This window comes from Drosophila subpulchrella, chromosome 3R, assembly GCF_014743375.2.
Source record: "Drosophila subpulchrella strain 33 F10 #4 breed RU33 chromosome 3R, RU_Dsub_v1.1 Primary Assembly, whole genome shotgun sequence".
NCBI lineage: Eukaryota > Metazoa > Arthropoda > Insecta > Diptera > Drosophilidae > Drosophila > Drosophila subpulchrella.
In genome coordinates, this window is record NC_050609.1 from 7,148,686 (window position 1) to 7,168,278 (window position 19,593).

The 19,593-nt window shown below is 40.3% G+C and overlaps 2 protein-coding genes across 19 annotated transcripts; one reads left to right on the plus strand and one right to left on the minus strand.

The window, feature by feature from the left end:
- Nucleotides 1-126: 126 nt before the first annotated feature.
- LOC119545775 (microtubule-associated protein tau) lies at nt 127-19,053 on the minus strand. 18 transcript variants are annotated; one of them, XM_037851632.1, is made up of 10 exons: nt 10,309-10,341; nt 8,277-8,997; nt 7,643-7,686; nt 6,397-6,586; nt 5,981-6,183; nt 5,224-5,409; nt 4,415-4,432; nt 3,864-4,022; nt 2,950-3,015; nt 137-527 (listed from the first exon to the last, which is right to left on the minus strand). In XM_037851632.1, the coding sequence occupies exons 1-10, from the start codon at nt 10,324-10,326 to the stop codon at nt 342-344; spliced, it is 1,791 nt and encodes a 596-aa protein (XP_037707560.1). In that variant the 5' UTR covers nt 10,327-10,341; the 3' UTR covers nt 137-341. The 18 variants fall into 18 exon arrangements, 16 of the variants coding, with proteins under 16 accessions (XP_037707553.1, XP_037707554.1, XP_037707560.1 ...); XM_037851636.1 differs by lacking the exons at nt 8,277-8,997; nt 10,309-10,341 and adding exons at nt 18,346-18,856; nt 18,944-19,053 and having other exon boundaries at nt 173-527; XM_037851634.1 differs by lacking the exons at nt 8,277-8,997; nt 10,309-10,341 and adding exons at nt 18,346-18,856; nt 18,919-19,052 and having other exon boundaries at nt 173-527.
- LOC119545778 (40S ribosomal protein S10b) lies at nt 13,665-14,359 on the plus strand. The gene has a single exon (XM_037851644.1). The coding sequence runs from the start codon at nt 13,838-13,840 to the stop codon at nt 14,333-14,335; it is 498 nt and encodes a 165-aa protein (XP_037707572.1). The 5' UTR covers nt 13,665-13,837; the 3' UTR covers nt 14,336-14,359.
- Nucleotides 19,054-19,593: the final 540 nt, after the last annotated feature.

Consider the following 19,593-nt stretch of genomic DNA (forward strand, 5'->3'; position numbering starts at 1 on the left):
GGCCGTTTGGCTCCAGAGATGTAGCAGCCGTAAAACTGATGTAATACTTACGAAAATATATACTGTAATTATTTAAAGAAACAACCAAACAGTTGAATTTTTGTGCTTTACTTTGCCTCTCAGTAAGTCGTTTATTTTGTTGTAAATGCCACGTTTCGTTTTTTCGGTTCTCTAAACAATCAACGGTTTGATAAAATGTATTCTGCAAATGTATGCTTTTGTTTTAGAAGTGCGTGCCTCGATATCAACTTGTGCACAAATCTCTGAGTGCTTCGATTGGGTGACGTCTCGTGCGGCATGTGGAGCAGCTTCTTCATCGACCAGGAAGTCCAGTTGGCGACTCAATACAGGCGGAATGGCTTCGCGTGGACGGCCTGACCGGGCTTCTTCTTGGGACCCGCACTCTTGGGACGCTTGGGCTCCGAGTTCAGCGAGGGCATGGACACGGAGAGCACCAGACACTCCGCCGGCAGGGACATGGACGAGGTGAGTGTGGTGGCCCGTTGGATGCGCGGCGCCTTCCAATACTGCGGGGATTTTAAAATGGGTTTTTAGTAAAAAAAAATATTCACATTTACCAGTAAGAGATGCAAAATAGTTGTCATAGCTCGATTGAGATGGAGACTTACAATTTGCTTGATCAAATTTATTTGTTTCGATTACCAATGCATCCAATGAGGTAGAAGAGGATGTGTGCTCGTGCGTGGCTTTGTTGGAACGCTTGCGGCGTGGGCGTGGCTTGCCAAATAAGATACTTTTGGTATCCCCAAAATGTATTTGTCTATCTCAAGTACTGTTGAAATTCAAAAACTAAGTGCAACAACGCCAAGATTTGGTAAATGAAAAAACGTTTTTTTTGTTTGTTTATTATGCTTAAATTTTGCCATTGTTCTTACATTTTGTAACAGGGTGTAAATAAATCGTGAGAATGATGCGCTTGACTAATAAGATACAAATTAATAGTAAAAATATGCTTATACGTGGTATTATCTGTTCGTTCGGTTCGGTTCTGTTCTGTTTGGTTTCTCATTTTTATTTGTCGAAAAAGTATCTAAACTGTTTACAAATCAATGGGTCGCATTATCTTAGTCGTTTAACATTTAGACGTCAAGTGGTAACATTTTCAACTAAGCACACAGTGTATTCGTACGATTCTTGTATAATTTGCTTAAATATTTAGATACTTTTATGTATATATATATTTGTATGTATATATGAAGTTCTGGTAATACATTGAGATATATAATTTATGTCTGGTATCTGATGATAAAGAGTGCAATGCTCAACTAGTCAAATATACTTTCGTTTTTTGTATACCAAATACCGCTCTATGTGGGGTGTTTGTGGTGTAGATGTACGAGTATCTGCATCTCATTGCGTGCTTGCACCTCTATCGAATTGTTCTGATCTTATAAACTGGTACTGGTACTGGTATGTGGGGTGTGTGGAAATACGCGCATAACTCTCGCTTTGCCTTGTGTGGGTTTTGCTTAGATAGTACTTTTCAAATTAGCTGGTTGTTCAATGTTCATTTTTCACTTTCGATCTTAGATTGCAAAGAAAGATTCAGATTTTCAGCTCGACATGCATTTTTCGGGCATTTAGCTTTGTTGATTTAAATTTTCATCAGCGCCAGAAGCCGTCATGGATGGTAGTGGACTCTGCGTTCAAGATAAAAATATAAAAGTGAATGCGTATCGATTGCACAAATCATAAAATAAACTATTAGGGGTAAACCATAAGCCTTGTTAGAGTTAGAGTCATGAGTTGGTTGGAATGCAGTGGAGTAAACGAGGGAGTCGCAAGCAAATGCCCATGAAACCGTTTTCGGGGGGCTCTATATAAGTAGTCTGGTTTTTATCTTGGTATGGATGCAGGTGGTCTGGCAAATCAGCTTGGATTCGGTTAGTCTATCACAGCACTGTTAAATATTTAGGTATATATAACTATCTATATACGCAACGGACACATCTTAGAAGAAGAACTCGCAACGCACATTAACTTACGGGATTTGCTTGATCAAATCGAATCAATCGGTTCGGATCGAATTTTTCTATACATTGGTTAAAACCGCATCGCATTCAGATTTCGAGTATATGACGTAGTAGTTATAGTATTAGGCGATAAATAAGTCTAATGGACGTAACGTGTGTACGAATTTCGAATTTAATGCACTTAGTTTCGTATGACTAGCCTAATAAAAATTGTATATATATTCCTAAAATAAACGAAATAGAAACATTAAGCACAGAAATGAAGAACACTTAATAATTCATAATCAATGGTAATTTAAAACTGTTGTGAGTAAGAGGTCAATGTAATGAGTGGTATTTTGTTTCAGTGTGAGAGAGCAAAGCACTGTTGTTAGATGATGATTTAAATGCTGGGCAGCCTTTCGCTAAACCGTCCTTGAGGGTCGGAGTGTGGGGTTCGGGGTTCTGGGTTCTTTGAGCAATTGCGGATCAGTATATTGTTCAAAATTTGTACTATCCTAAGTAGTAGTGTAAGGTTTTTTGACCGTTTGCCATAAATAATACTTTGTTCAAGGATATTCGCTACATACTAGGGGAGTTAACAAACATTGGGCCCACTGCGGGCACTACTGACCCTGCCCATAAGCAGAATCCCAAGATCATTGAGAAGTTGCTCAAGGGCAGGTCAGCTCACATTATCTATACACCTTCCAAGGGCGGGCCATTGAAGAGTGCATAAACATCTAGGTATAATTCGGTTACAATTTAAAATAGAAACTCTTGCAAACTCATTCGAGATTTTCGGTTTGAGCTTTTCTAGTTGAGTTCGGTATAGTTTGGTTGCTTTCTGTTTAGTCCTGCATCAGTTAATGTAAATCGTTTGGCTTTAGGTACAGTACAGTAGTTGATGAACGTCTTGGTTAAAGCTAGTTTAAGGAGTTCATTTAAAAAGCGACTCAAATATATTGTTACACACACAGTCTGAGTTACAGAGACCGAATTCTAGATGGATCGTGGCAATCAAGCGCCCTTGTGCCGCAAACTACGTTAGCCGGCGGGGGTGGCAGAGAGCGAGCGAGGGGGGAACAGAGAAAGAAAGAGAAGATAATAGTTTAGAGAATTGCGTGTAAAATCTTCAAACACTTCGGGAACACATGGAATGGAAAGCGCTTTTGCCAATGAATCTCAGTTTGAGTTTGAAAGAAATTCATTTTTAAATGTAAAGTAAAAGTAATTGAACTGAAAAACGAATAGGTAATACAATAAATCATCTAAAACCAAGAATTACATATAATCGGTGATGATAGAAAATTGTCTAGAGGTTTGAATTCACTTAAAATTTGTCTATAAATAAGTTATTATAGCATATTATTTTATATGGTTTCAAATCTCCAGAGATTTCTCTTACATCTCCCAATAAATAATATTAAAAGCCCGCCATCAAATACATTTCGATACCTAAGAGTGCCAAAATACTTTGTCCAAATGTTAGTTCTTATTAAATACAATTCCCCATGAACGGATAGATCTTTTGGGGTGGGAGTTCTCTGAAAGCGGTGGAGGGTGGGAGGTGTCTGTGGGTGGTTGGGTGTTGTGTGGGCCTCTTTTTGGGGGTGTGGTGCTCTGTTAGTTGCTGATTGTAAACCATAAAGTGTTAATAACAAATGCAACGCAATTAATTACAATTACAGATTACTTAAAAATGAATTTCTCGACGTCAACACAAAATGGGATATCGATAATATATATATGTAGGTATAGAAAATACTTGAATTGATTACTTTTTAGTTGCTTTCGTAATGAAATTAAAACTCTAATAATAAATCAGGGTTAAGGTTAAATTCTAGTTCTCATACGTAACTACTTTGAGCTTATGTACACGTAGTTTACCTGTGTTGGTGGTGTTGTCAGTGCAACAGAGTGTTCAACATTTTTCAAATAATCCTTATCATCGAATATCTTCTTCTCACCGCCACCGGGCTTGTGCTTTACATTATCCAAAGAGCCAACTTTGCTTTGTGCCTTAATTTCTAGTTTTTGCGTTTGGATCTGAAAAGTAGCACCGGCACCGGCAACGCACAGAAAAACAATTAGCAAGATCATATTTCAGATTGATTTTGGCAAATGGGTAATTTCGATATTTTTTTTGGGGTGGATTATTATTATGGACGCACGACAACAGCCAATCGAGGACACAACTGAAATTTGGAATTTTCACACATAGAAACAGCAGAGCACAGAACGTAACAAATGGGATATATTAAAGATACAATTTAAAGGTTCAAAAAATACGCTACGGTGTGTGGTGCCATAGGGACCTCAAAAAGATATGCTTGGGTGATACAAAAATACCAAAAAATAGGAAAAATTATGATGCATCTAAAGTTTCATACAAAAGCACACTTAATACACTGATAAAAAGAGTTATCACGACTACTTACATCCTTGGGGTTGTTATCCTTCGAATTCGTTGTTTAAATGGTTTAGTTAAAAACAAAATACAGTTTCCAAAATATTGTTTAAACATTTTTCGGTTCGTTAAAATAAGGGTGAAAAAACAATAAGTTATTCTCAATTATTCAGAGTGGTTTTCGGTGTGGTTAGGAACTAAATAGAATGCTTTTCTTCTAGGCTGGATATTTACAATGCTGACCCCAATATTAAACTAGATACATAAGTGTTTCGTTATAGCACCAATTTTTCGGAAATATGTATGTACATCTGACGGGTGTTACCTACCCAACTAAATAACTACTCCTCCTCATTATACAAATTCTGATCCAGGCGCTTGTTATTGGCGCAATGGCTGACTATTTTGGAGCCCTCGCCATAGATGATGTTCATCTTTCTATCGTAGTTCTGGAAAGCGGTTCAAGTGGTTTTGGTATATGGGTGTGTTCTAGGTGTTAGTAGTTTTATTGTTCTATTTTTTTTAGTTTTTTAACCTCTGATTGAACATCAAACGTGGCAGCATGCTGTTTAAAAAACTAAGAGAACATTGCAGCTCATGCACTGAGAGAAACAGATAGAGAGATAGGATAGATGCGGCCCATGCCAATGCCCATGCCAGTTGGTAACTTAAGTGGATCATCCAAAAACCAACAAAAGCCAACAGCAATCGGAAATTATATACTTAACCGCTACAAAAATCAATATATGTATGAACTCGTTCTCGTCTCTGGGTCAAACTCAAACATGAAATCGGTTTGTATTCGGGGGGTGAGAGGTCACGAAAGTAGGGGCTACATACCTTGATATCACCGCCACCCGGCTGATGTTTCACATTGGACGTAGAGCCCACCTTCGGCTTGGCCTTGTCCTTGAAGTCCATCTTCAGGGTCTCGATCTTCTTGTCCCCGCCTCCTGGCTTGTGGGCGGCATTCTCAAGCGAACCGATTTTCGACTTGGCATTCCACTGCAACTTTGTTGTAACTATCTACGAATTTTCAGTGTTTTTGGTGTTTGGTGGTGCGAGTTGTGCGGATTCGATGGTCGTAAGTTGTAAATAGATACAAGGTAGGTAAACGATTATAAGCCAAAGTCAAAGTATCGATCGGATGGATGATATCCGCGTCAATGTCAGAGTCGCACCCAAGAACTACGGATACGGATGGGTTTGGAATACGCTACATAAGGCAACGGAATTATGCTGCTAAGTGTCGCTGCGAATTGGTAATTGCATTTCCTACAACAAGATACGAGATACAAGATACCGTGCTGCCGATTGCCCATCTATAATGGGCATAAATCTCAAATCGCAAATCGACCGTGAAATTGCTTTTATTTTTTGCCAATACTTTACTTTACGCGACTATACTTTACGTTTCTTTGGTTTAGAGAGAGATGTTCTCTGTATTTTTAAAAGCCATTTGTAGATGAGAGAAATTTACAAAGATTTATGAGAGAGTTATGCACTGGGCTGGCCCAGAAAATATGCTCTGAATGGATACACCGTTCCCCCCATGGATTGTATCGTTATTTTATAGGATGGACAATCCCGAACATACCTTCTTCTCGCCGCCCTTTGGCATGTACTTGTCGTTCTTGGCCTCGATACGTGGTGCCGCCTTGATGTCAATCTTCTTGGACTCGATCTTCACGTGACCACCACCCGGCTTATAGGTGGCATTGTCCAGGGAACCGATTTTGGAACGTACCGCCTTCAGGTTTGGCGAAGGCGCATGTCCAACCTGTACCTTGTTCATTGGAACTGGTGGTATAAAGAGAATTAATTATTTAATTGGGTTGTTGGAACCAATATATTTTAGGTTTCTGAATATTATTGGGATGATCGGTTTTCTGATATGAAATATAAATTATAACTATAACATTAAAACAAGATCACTTTTAAGAAACAATATCTTTAAAACACTAATTTGATGAGCTTAGATAGTAGAAATATATGTATTATATAAGTTCTCACCTTTCTTGGGTGGCTCGGGTTCTGGTGTCTTGAGGAGCAAGCGATTCTTGGAGGCGCTGCGCGACTTGGGGGCTGATTTGTTCGAGGGCGTGGCACTCGGTGGGCGCGACGTGCCCGACTTGTCCGGCTTCGATGAGGTCGAGGTGGGCGTCTTGACCGGTGAACTGGGCGAGATGGGTCCGTTGCGATCCTGTCGAGAAACAGTCCCATAAAGTCGATTAAGAAAATGATGAATTTCGAAGGGGTTTATCCACGTGGATTACTAGCAAGTAGGTCGTGTCGGCCATTATGACGAGATGCATCTTGGGGCTGGCTGTGGTGATGACTCCGGTTTATTAACTATTTACGACTCGCTCTCAACACTCCCGGGCTTTCCGGAGCTGTCAACGTAATGCCAATGGCATTTATGGCCATACGGCCGTACGGCTGCCGATTTCGATGTCTCGGTACGAAGGACTTATAGTTTATGCATTGTTTTATCGATTGTCGCCGCTTCGTGTCGTTTTTGCATATGGATAGGTATTTATAGAGACAACAACTCCTGTTCCGGATATATGTGTGTGTGCTATGCGCTATGATTTACCCCCCGTGAAATACCCCTCCCAAAACCACCAACCATTTCGTGTTTGGCACTTATCTGTGCCCAGATATCACCAGGCATATAAATCGCTTTTTGTGTATGTTTCTTTGGTGGGTTTTTTGGCAATAGTTGCCTCTTTCTTTCTGGGAGTTTTTGACTCGCACCTGTGAAGCTCACGTACTGCATGTATATACTACATATAAAGTTGACTGAGTTATCCGTCTGTTTGCTCGACTTTTGTCGCACTTTCTGCGGGTTTTTCCGACGCGCCAACTGCCGTCTGCCAACACAAAACTTAGTCTGAACTTTGGCGTCTGCACACGAACACACGGGACGGGCCAACTTTTCAACTGAACGACGGAACTGAACTGTCGCAGACAGTATGCTATATGGACTATATGGTACATATGCTATTTTGTACATGCTATATGGGGTCTAATGGAGCGTGGAGCTTGTAGCTCGAAGATCGCCCGCTGGTTGCCCAGGCCTTTTACAGATATTTATGATTTGAGAACTTAAGTCGGCGGCTGGCAGACAGAGACGGTCAACGGAATTAAATTAATTTGTTGCCAGTTCCAGTTAATTTCCTCTCAATTAACGGAGACGCAGCCATAGTAACAATTTATGGCTAACTAGTTAACTAGTTCAAAGCCGATATTAACTCACCTTCTCCTGAGTCGACTCATCCACGCCGCTGTCATTGTCACCCTCTGAAAAAAGTTGAAAAAACAAATTAATAACATAGAACATTGAAAAAAAATGTTTCCCCTTTACTGATTCGTTTTATAGAATGTTAAGAATATGTCTCTTAATTATTAAGATAGTCTACATAAGTTCAATTTCGCCTAAGATAATACCTTTTCCCATGTTATAAAAAAGCGTTATAGTACTCACTCTTTTAACTAGGATCACTAAAAATGCAGAAAAGATGTGTACTCACAAAATTGTTTAAAGGATTCAAATAAAAGGATTGTACTTTTCGGACAATCTTAAATATATAAATATAGAATCTGATAAATACATACTATAGAATTTCCTATAAAATTCAAACTTTCAACATTTTAGCTGCCTCAAATTGAAGAGCAAATAAAAATGGTAAGAGTGTTTAAAATTCATGTAAAGTCTGAGGTCTAAAAACTGTACAACTGATCAAAAAATGGTTCGATTTCTGATGATCGAATCGGATATAATTTAAAAATGGGAACTTGATTATAAGAAAACTTAAAAATATTATTAGTTCTATAAATATTAAATCCTAAAATGGCTTCGCAAATGGTATGTGGTTCAAATCGAGTCTTACTAAAGCCGTGCCCCTTTTTGGATTCTCCCGCTGGCGGGCTCGTCTCGAAGGGGGGTTCAACGTCTTCCAGCAGAGGTTCGCCCATGGGATCGGGCCTCTGGTTGAAGGTCTTGAGCGGGGTCACCGCGGGACCCATGACCACATCGTCGTCGTCATCGTTGTTGTTGTGTGCACTGGCTGCCGAAAGAGGGCGTAGTTGTTGCGGTGGTTGTTGCTGCTGCTGTTGCTGTTGCATGTGTTGCTGTTGCTGCTGCTGCAGTGGTTGCTGTTGCATGGGCGGCTGGTTGAAGGGCGGTCGATTGAAGGGCGGTGCCTGAAGGGGTTGACCCGGCGGCGGGCGTGCAAAAGTGGGTGGCGGCGGTCGCGTCATATTCTGCGGTGGAGGTCGTGCTCCTGGCGGCATTCCCGGTGCCCCAGCCGGATTCCAGGGAAATCCACCCGGTGGCCTTGGAGGTCCCTGTCCTCCCGGTGGACTCAATGGTCCTCCGGCAATGGGCAGACGAGCCTGCTGCATGTTCAGTTGCGGTGGCATTCCCGGTCGCATTCCCGGTGGACCTGGACCCATGAGCAAGTTGCTCTTGCTGTCTGTGGTGCGCAGCGGTGGTGGCCTGGCCGCCATGTTGGGTGGCATGGGCGGACGTGGTCCACCGACCATGCCCACCATAGGCCTGGCTCCGGCGAATGGAGGACGCGGCTGGGGCGGACCCACAGCCGGACGCATCTGCGGTGGCAAGACAAAGTTCTGTGGTGGTGGTCGCACATACTCGGGATTGGGTATATTTTGGAGCTTGGGATTGGTATTGGAATTTGGATTGGGTGCGATGGTGGGTCTAGAATTGCTGCGTGAAAGGGTGCGATCTTTGGGTGGTGCATTGTAGCCGGTGGTGTAGTCAATTGTGGTTGCCGGCGGAGGACGTGACTGTCTCTCATATAAAGAGGTGTTGGCTGGATAATCTGCCGCTGGCTGGGATCTCAGTGGCTCTCTAGCTGCCTCGTAAGAAGGTCCAAGATACTCCGGATTCTGCTGGGATCGTATCTGCTGCCTAGAGCGATCTGGGGTCACAACCTCTAAACTATAGGAGGCACTATCCTGATTTCTGGGCTCTTGTTTGTTTCCAGCCACAGATGATTCGTTTGTGTTATACGATACATACTCCTGAGCTGGTTGAGATCTTAACTGCTGGCTAAGACGATCTGCAGATTCCGCAGGTGGGTACTCAGACTTGGACGCAGTACGCTGCTGTTGCTGCTGCATCGTATAATCCTGTGAAGAAATCTCCTGGCCGGATCGCTCTTTGCCCGTAGCGTACATCCTGGAGGACTAGAACTTATCGCCTGCGGTGTCGGTGCAGAAATGTGCAAGTGTCTGGTAACCCAATACCTGGCAGAGCCGCTTTTGGTGGCCAATGCCACATATACTGCCACCTGCTCCTCCTGCTCCTCGGCAAACTGGCCCATATCATTTGCATATGTATGGCCATATATCGTTGTGGGCTTCGGTTTACTTTACTTTCTGTGGGGGTGCCAAGGGCTAAAGCTCGTGTATCGGAACAGACCTATCAATACAGTTCACATTGAGTGGGTGCTTTCAAATTTGATGGCTCTTTCTGCATTTGTTTACATTTTATTGTTTTGGTATTTCGGGCATTTGGCTTGGGTATCTGGGTACTTCGGCTTTCGGGCGGCTGTCTTTGGTTACCATTAGGGAATTTTGTCATGAAATTCGGTTGCCAGTTGTAACATGACCCAAATTGTTTTTGTGGCTTATTGATTCAACAAAAGTTTTGGCAGTTCTAAGGCCCAAATCGACGGGCCGCAAGAAATCACAGTTTGATTTGTTTCGCAAAGGGTTCGGTCCTATCGACAGAACCGACTTCGAATGATGTATATATGCAAGGTCGATGGTATAATACATCCATTAACATGGCTGCTTTTATTCAAATTATGCTCGTAAATCATTTGTGCATGTGCGCCTAAGTGCAGCTCCAAAATATATGAATATATATGGATGGGTACTTGAACCACAACTCACCGCATCGGTATCACTCATATCAGAATTTTGACTAGGGATTACAGACCGCTTTTCGTTCTGGTACTCGTTCTCGGCACTGCCTGGCAATTAACTTAATGCGGAAAACTTTAGCATTTAGTTTGGTTTTTCGGGTGTGTGGTTTACATTTGACGGGGCGAATCGATAAAATTACAAGGAATTCTTTAAACTGGAGGAGCTGTAACCTCAGCACGTGCCACACCCGATGGGCAACTGAGAAGCCAACTGCAACTTGTGCCGACTCAGAGTCGGAATCGCCAACTTCCTGGCGGAAAAAATAGTAAAACAGCGCAGAAACAGAAGAAGCCCTGACAGAAACAGCAACTGCAAATTAGGGCCACAATGATTTGTGATTTACCCGCGGCTGACATAAACCGAAATTCCACACAATGTTCATGTCAACCGCAACAACGACAACTCAACTGTCATTTGTGGCCAAATGGTCTTGGCCAAATTGATTATCAACAATGGGGTGGTTGGTATAGGTATAGCTAAAGGGTGCAGGCATTGCACCTGCAACTGCACATAAAAAACCACAAAAGTTTCCTAAGCCCCCAGAATGCTATTCAATTAGATTCACCCTCTTTTCATTGCTCTGCCAAAAGGGAAACCAGAAATATTGTTAACAAAACTTGGTCCTTTGGCCAATTGAATTTGCAACTGCAGCAGTGCAGTTGATTTTTATCACACAGACAAACGCAATGAGCACTATCAATTGTTGCAGTTGGCCATAAAACAACGGGCCCATGCAATTGTATCGATTTTCCTAGCCAGAGGGCATTAACTTGGCCACGTACAGTTCTACGGTTCCGAGAAGGCTAATGCACTTTGCACTTTGTGGTTTTTTTCCACACAACTATTTGAGGGGAATTTACCTCAGGGAAACACGCACTTTTAGTTGGCAAAATCAGCAAAATATTATTTTATTTTTATATTTTTTTTTACAATCTATTGCTTGTTATAATATTTATTTAAATATTTTGTTATAGAGCCACGTTAGCTCCCCTGACTGCGTTGTGTTTGGCGCGAGTGTTAAAACTCGACTGCTTTTATTTGCTTTGAAAAATTTCGAATTACAATACTTAGAATTTGTTTTGATACGCCAACTTTGGTCTGGCGGAGCGTGGCCGCTCGTAAACTTCTCGGGGCGCATAAACAGAATGTGTCCTTGCGCAGTTCAAAGAGCAGGCAGGATATTTCCTCCTTTTTTTTCCTTTTATATTTGGTTTTTCGTAGAGCAGCCCGCTTTATTCTATTGACATACAAACTTATTAGTGGGGCGCCGGGGAAAAATGCAAATTCAACACGCCAACAATCAGAGAGGGTTGGTGGGGCATAAAGAACTTAGATTTTATATGAAGATTTCATTTGACTTGATTAATTTAATGGCCACTGGGGGAGGCATTTCGACGCGCATTTGTGCAATTTCCAAGGCATAATCCTTTGCCATATATAAAAAGAAGTACTGCCATAGAGGCAACTTGCACCACGCACCGCAAAAAATAGTTATATTTATTACGGCCGTTTTCCATTAGCCAGGTGTTGTTGTCATAGGTTCCCCTAATTGTTGTCTATTTACAAGCAGCCGGCACGCAAGATTCCTTGGGCTCTAATGCGTAGACATAAAAGTAAACCAGCGACGATCCCAACCGACATGAGGGTAGGCTAGGGATTTTTCCTTAGAAAGGTGGATGGAGTTCAGTCTTAGCCTAATGTCTGACTAGTTCTTTACCCTAATTCGATTGTCAAGGTTATGGGGGCTTACTTTTGGCCTGGTTTTCCAGGTTGGGTGGTTTTAACAAGGACTGATAGATATGATTATGTATTTATTTTTAACATACCATTTAATAAAGGCATTTTTAGATTGTATTAAATAAAATAATTTATTTTTTATTAAAATAATCATAATTGCTGATACAAATTAAAAAACTTCTTTACTATATTAAATTAATATTTAAACATAGCTTTACAAATTGTTAGAATATTTAGGTAACCTAATTTTCAATATTATTTCACAGAAAAATTAAATGTAACGTATTGTATTCGTTTTTTTCAAACGAACAATCCGTTTGGTTGGTGTCCAAGGTAAGCTACTTCAACAAACCTTCGTTAAGTCAATACTCAAACCTTTCACTGGTTGCACTGCTTGCTTTAAACAACAGTTTTGAATTCAAATTTGTATCACAGTCAAACTTCAATAACTTCGACTAGGGAAAAATATATAAGTAAGACTTAATAAAGTTCGAGCATATGTAATACTATTTTAGTTTCAAGGCTATAACATTTATCTTGTTGTTAACCTAAAATTATATATAAAGACAATTCCTTGTTAAACTTTTCACAAGAAGCTTAGCTTATATCGTCAATTAGTAAAGTACTTAAAAAATCTTCCCTAAATTGTAATCTCCATATCGTAATCCAATTAATTAGTAGTAGATTACCAAAATGTTATGTAAATTGAGTGCATTTAATCGGAAACGCATGCTAAGCAAGGTCGACTGGTTTTCGATGTCACTTGTCGATGGGGGTGGATTTGCCACCCCGATTTGCTTTCGTTTTCCTTTCTTCCCGGCATTTGTTTTGCTTTCCTTTTGGGGGATGCAGCCGGTCGGCGGGTGAGCTTACGTTGAATCCATCGGCATGCCTTCCTTTTGGTTGGCTTCCCTTGGTCAATTTGTGTCTGCGTTTCGCTCATTGATTATTCTATTCAGCATTCCTGCGGGGGAGGAATTCCTCATGTGGTTGCCGTCGCTCGAACTGCGCATGTTTGGCCAGAATATCCTGCGACGCAATAAAGATGAATCACAGCTCCTCAGGAGTGTGAAAAATTAAAAATGAGCTAATACAGCAAGGTAAGGGGTTACACCGAAAAGAAAACGGTAATAGAAAACCCTCTAGGGATCTCAAAGAGGCGGAATAAATTCGCTTTTAAGCTTATGATTGATGATTTTCTTCCAGTCTCAGTCTTTTCAAAACTTATATGGATTAAAACATTCCTTTATTCCTTTTTGTTAGTTTTATATTGTTTATATGTTGCAGAATAATCTCTTTTTCATACTTAGAATATTACATATTCTATTTAACTTCTAATTTAAGAATATGGTACTTCTTTGAATTTGAAAATGGGCTTTAGTGTTTGAAAACGATAAGTGAATAGAAAAGTAGGGATGTAAAATGTAGATTATCAGATTTTGTCAAAAGTTAAGACCGGTCACATTGTCGAAGTTTTCCTTTCTTTTCCGAAAAAAACGTAAGTGTCAGTAAAAAAGGGAGACAGCCTCAGCGTAAGTGTCAGTGAAAAAGGTGAAAAAGGGAGATGCAAGATGCGAACGTAAGTGTCGGCAAAACGTAAGCCAACGTAAGTGTCAGTGAGATGCAAGATCTGCTCTCTTTCCGAAAATAAGTTCGCTTCACCGCAATTTTCTTTGATTTCAACCGAATTTTGACATTCAGTGAAAATAAGTTCAATTCTCCGCAAATTTTTATTAAATTCAATCGAAACATTCCAAAAATGTTCATTCCAAAGGCCAATCGTATCGCAATCTACGAGTACCTCTTCAAGGAGGGCGTAATCGTGGCCAAGAAGGACCCTCGTGTCCTGAAGCACCCGGACTTGGAAACGATTCCGAATCTGCAAGTCATCAAGGCGATGCAGTCGCTTCATTCACGTGGTTTGGTCAAGGAGCAGTTCGCCTGGAGGCACTTCTATTGGTGCCTCACCAACGAGGGAATCGAGGAGCTGCGCAGCTATCTACACTTGCCCCCGGAGATCGTGCCCTCCACTTTAACTCGTCCTGCTCGCTCCGATACGGCGCGTCCGCGTCCAGGAGCTGGAGGACCTCGTGGAGGGGGGGCCGGGGGATTCGGACTGCCCTCCAAGACCGACGAGGACAGATCGACCTACCGTCGTGCTCCCAGCGATGGTGGATTGGACAAGAAGGGCGATGTGGGACCTGGAACCGGTCAGCTCAAATACCGCGGAGGTTTTGGGCGCGGATCTCGCTACTAAGTCATTAAGAGATGAATAAAAGCATTGGGGATTTAATATTCCCCTTAACAACATCTAAATTCCGTTCATTTTTTGGGCAATCCTAACCTGTTATGAAGAGTTGTCGGTAATATGTATATTTTTTATCGGTTCTCTTTATAAGTGCATAGCTGGCCAGAAAGCTGAAATATACATTTCAATCATAAAGGAATCTATAACTGAACATCAATGATATAATGACTAGCTATTTAATAGTAGTATTTGTTTAGTTTATATTTCCCAGTAAATGCAATAGTTTTTATTCTTTCATCGAATCCTTATTAATTAACCAAGTTTTAAATTTATGGCAATATTAACTAGGCTTTTATGAAAAAAACATTCAGTTGAGTAGTTTTTTATTAGCTTTTTGTGACTAATATCATAAAACATAAAAATGTTTTCAGTTTTGTTCTTATAGTCCCAAGTTAATACCATGGTTTTTATTCTTCCAGCGACACCTATCAATTAATCAAGAGCCAAATTTATGGCTCTATTGACTAGGACCTCTGGTGGCGCGTATTTCGTGTCGAACATGGCTTTATTTATGGTCGACCTGGCTGGCGGTTTGGTAACTTAAACATTTGTATTTTTGACGCACTTCGATTTATTGATTGCCTTCCACAAAATGTGGCAATTGTCAGTGCGGCAGCCGCACGCACGATATGTCAGCCAAAAAGGGGCTGGCGAACCCAATATGGACTTGGATATACAACTTCGACCAGAACAACAAATTATGCGGCGTCTGCTGAAAGAGGCATTTGCCAACTGGGATGGGAATTGGTATGGGGATTGGGTAACCCACCCAACTGAAGACTCCCCTCGGCTGGGGAAAGTGCAAACTGCCCATAAAATCGTGGAAAATCGGGCAAGTTCCAGTTTAATCGAAATCAAAGCAATCTCCCTGGCCGAGTTTATTGAACTGGAATTGGAAGTGCCGACTTGGCAAGGTTCGATGTTCCCCGCCGAAGCCATTTGACAACTCTTTTGTGGCTTTAATTAGAGGGCAACACGGAGCGAAAGGGATTTGGATTGGGATTTGCATGTCGCGTGTCTAGCGACACTTTGTTCGCGGAAAAAACAATTAAGCAAACAATCAACAGGCCGTAGTCGTCCTTTATTAATTTTTGGGTTCCCACCTTATTGATCAAACTTTTAATTTATAAAATTAATTAATCAGGCACTGAGTGTGCCGCAAACCTAGAGATGCAACTATCAGATACAAAATGCATTAATATGCCAAAAGGCCAGGCAAAATAACAACTTAATGAATGTTGACAGAACACCATGTGCATGCTAATCGTAGTTTTATCCAGTCAAGAAATTAGCCATAAGGTAAGCTACATTTTCTCTAATTGATTTACCGACTAGTTAATTAATCATAAAGACCATATGGGCAGGCCATGCGTATCCCAAAGTCACAAAATCAAAACCCAAAAGCCCAAATTCGTCTTGCTCGAATAGTTTGCGTTGAGGTGTGCCCCACAAATATGGCTCCAAATATTTGATAATTGTTTCCCAAAGCGGAAACCTTAACAATTAGCAGAGTTTTTAAAGCTTTCCGTTAAGAAAAAAACATATACCTACATAGGAAAAACTAGCACACGCCCCCAAAACCAAGAAAAACCCAAAAGACAGAGAGAAGAAAACATGGGGCGAAAATCAATTGCAGCGCCAAATGCAAATGAGAAACGAAACTGGCAGCGTTCTGTGATAATTGAAAAGCCACCGCGAAATGGGTGACAGAAATTGCAGCGAGTCTTGGCTATTTATAAAGACGGTGAGAATACTTCGAGAGAATAGATTGGTTTGTTTTCAATAGAGCAGCACCATTACGTCACACGATGAATATTAATATCAGGTATAAAATATATGATTGGACAAAAAAAAAGTAGAAAGCCTTTCCCCACCTGCTTATCAACACGTAAAACACGAACGAGTGCCATTTATAATCTAGATGATGTAGAGCGGGTGACTTCATGTGGCTGAGAGCTCTGATAGTAATCAACAACTATATTTTTACTTTTATTATTCGCGCTGAACAAAGCTATAGTATCACCCTATTGTTTTTTTTTGCTGTTATTATTTAGCCGAGCCGGTTTGCTCTTGACTTGAACACACTTGATTTAATCATCAACCGAGGCAGGGGTGTATCTTTTTTGCTGCACACATATCATACTGCTAGTGCCCTAATGAAGTCAACTGTTTTTGAAAAACATTCCGAAATGGATCCAAGTCGTGTGGGAAATACCCTATCCAACAGGAAATTTAATATAGATATTAAGCTGATGGTAGTGATTTCTGCCCAACTAAAGACCCCGTTGGAAGGTACACAAAGCTTTATTCGAAACGAGGTCAAATGCAGAGCGACCACAACACCAGTGCACTCAGAGAAACATTAACGTTTGGTTCAAATATCACTCGGTAGAAATTCTATTAGTTTCAAGAACAAATTTTTTATGTGAAATTTGTATTTTTGAATGATCAATTAGTATTATTAAAAAATATGTACATGGAACCAAAATGGTAACCATAAAAAATTTGTATATAAGAATATTTTCTCCGGACTGTTGACAAAGAACCACTTCAAATTAAAGAAAATGTAAACACCGATTTTAGGAGCTTTGCGACGATTTATGGCTACTTTTCAATGTCAGGGATAATCTTTTTCTGAGTGCAGCGGCCGCATTAGCACGAGCTCGAATGGCTGATAACTTTTATCGCAGTCGGCTATACGTATCTATATCCATATCTATATATCTGATAGATACACACTTGTACCTAGGCAATGCAGTGGGCTGGACTGGAGGCACCGGGCATTAAGCACAATTAAAAGCTGCATGGGGGTGGTGACTTGCCACAGTTGCAGGTCATTAAACCGAGAGCTGCGGGCGGACAATGAAGCCACATCCACATCCTGGCCCATTCCACATCCTGCCGACAGTCGAGCCCTCTTCAGCGAGGCCTAAAAGCCGTAAACTTGCCGGTCTAAGCTGCTTTCCAAACAGATCACAAACAGAACACTGAACCGGCTAAATCTATTTGCATAATGTGGCGGGCATGACGTGAGTCGAGTCTGCATGTTCTCCTGACATAACCATCAATGTCCTAGGGGGTGTGCCGGCAATATAATTTGCCTAATTGAGCCATAGCTAACGCCAATGCAACTGGGCTGAAGGGGCGTGCCTTGAACTTTCCTAATTGATTTTCTAAAGCACACACGGCGTATGCGTAATGCGCCGTGAAGTCACTTTTACTTCTAAGTGCAGGTATACTATAGTACAGAGATAATAAAAAGTTCGGTGTATATAAGATAGTTGCAGGTAACAGGTATATCAAATTCGTTTCTAGCTTTTTTATGAGCCAAGTATACCAAATATATTGCTATTTAATCTATCATTATTGAGTTTCAACTTATAGTGCTATCTTGACTAAGAGATCCTATGCGGTTCAAAATAACACGAAAAATCAGAAGTTTATAAATGAAAACAATTTTGATATTATAATATTGAAATAATATATTTTTGTTGTATCGGAAAGGAATCGAAAAATCATAAAAACGTTATTATATCGTTTTATATGTTATCCCGATTAAAGCTACTTCTATACTTTGTATAATCATAAAACATAGTATTTCGACAAAATTTTGTATCAAAACTAGTTCGAAAAATCATAAAATTATTATTATTATATATTATCCCAATGTGTTATTATTATTTTTATTTTTTAGGCATCCCCCTCTCCCTTTTGATCCCGAGTAAAGTGTTTTTATACAACGTATAATCGAATAAAGTAATATTTTAACAACATATTTAGTATTATCCTAACGTATTTATTATTTTTCAGGGCACCTTTCACCTTTAAAGTATTTTTGTACTTTGTATAATCATAAAACGTAATATTTTGAAATTTTTTTCGAAATCGATTCGAAATTTCATTAATAATATTATCCCAACGTATTTATTATTTTTCAGTGCATTAGGCAGCCCCCTCACCTTTTTGATCCTGATTAGCCCTCGCAGTTGCAGGCTTCTGTTGTTGTTGTTGTTGTTGTGGTTGCTGATGCGATGGTGGTGGTGGTTGCTGTTGTTGTTGTTGCTGTGGTGCTGCTGGTGGTGCGGCATTTGCTGCTGCTTCCTGTTGCAGCTGCTGGTGGGGCAGCGGTGGGTGGGCATGGGGTTCGCCTAGTGGTGGCACAGCATCCAGCAGGGAGCTTTTCTCCAGGACATCCGCCATATTGAAAGTACGAACGAGTGGATGTGTGTGTGTGTGGCTGATATCTGTGTATCTGTGTGTACCGTGCCTGTATGTGTTGCACTCACGGGAAAACTCAAAGGACCTCTTCAGATCTGTCGGTATTTTTCCCTCTGTGTGTGTGTATCTTTGGGCTAGTCCTTTTCACTTTTGCTTTGCACTTTACACTGTTTTTCAGCGTTTGGAATAATGATTTTGGGTCGACTTTGGTTTGTAATAGAAATACAATAATTTTTTCCCAAAAGCAGAGCGCTGAAAAATGCTCGCGAAAATAAATATATATTCTTTTCGTTGGCGTAAACGACAATATTTACATATGTTTCAACGCTTTGCACTCACGCTCACACACTTCACTGGCACTCTGCTAATTTATTTGGATTTTTGCTAGTGCAAATTTTAAATCGGCGAGACAGCACCCGCTCCGTCGGCTTGTCGGTTTGTTATCTCGTTTTCAAGTGATTTTCATTTCATTTTAACTAACGTCCACAAACGTAGGACGTAAGCTTGCGCTACGTAAGAAATAAACGTAAGCGAAGACAAGAACCATACAAGTTTTTCAAAGTTCTTGAAAAAACATTTGTTAAAGCTCTCTCTGAAAAAATTTAAGAAACAACAATAAAAAATAATATTTTATATTTTAAAATATAAAATAAAATTATCCAAAGCCAGCTGATTTTTATATAAATTGTTTCAAGTGTTTGTTTCAAAATTAAAAAAGTTTTCACCTTTTTATAAAAACAGTTTGTTAAAAAACTTGGCTGTCCAATTTTTTTTTATTTTTTAAAGTGCCTTAATGTTTTGTTTTCTATTTTGAAATTGTTTTCGATTTAATAATGGTTTGTGTACCAACTAAATTTTATAGTTCTCTTCACCTCGAAAATATCTCAATCTATATGTATATTAGGTATTTATTTCATGCCTTTCAAACATGCTCTAAAAATAGTTTAATAGCACCTAGTCTATTGACGAAAAATCTTGATGAGAAATTT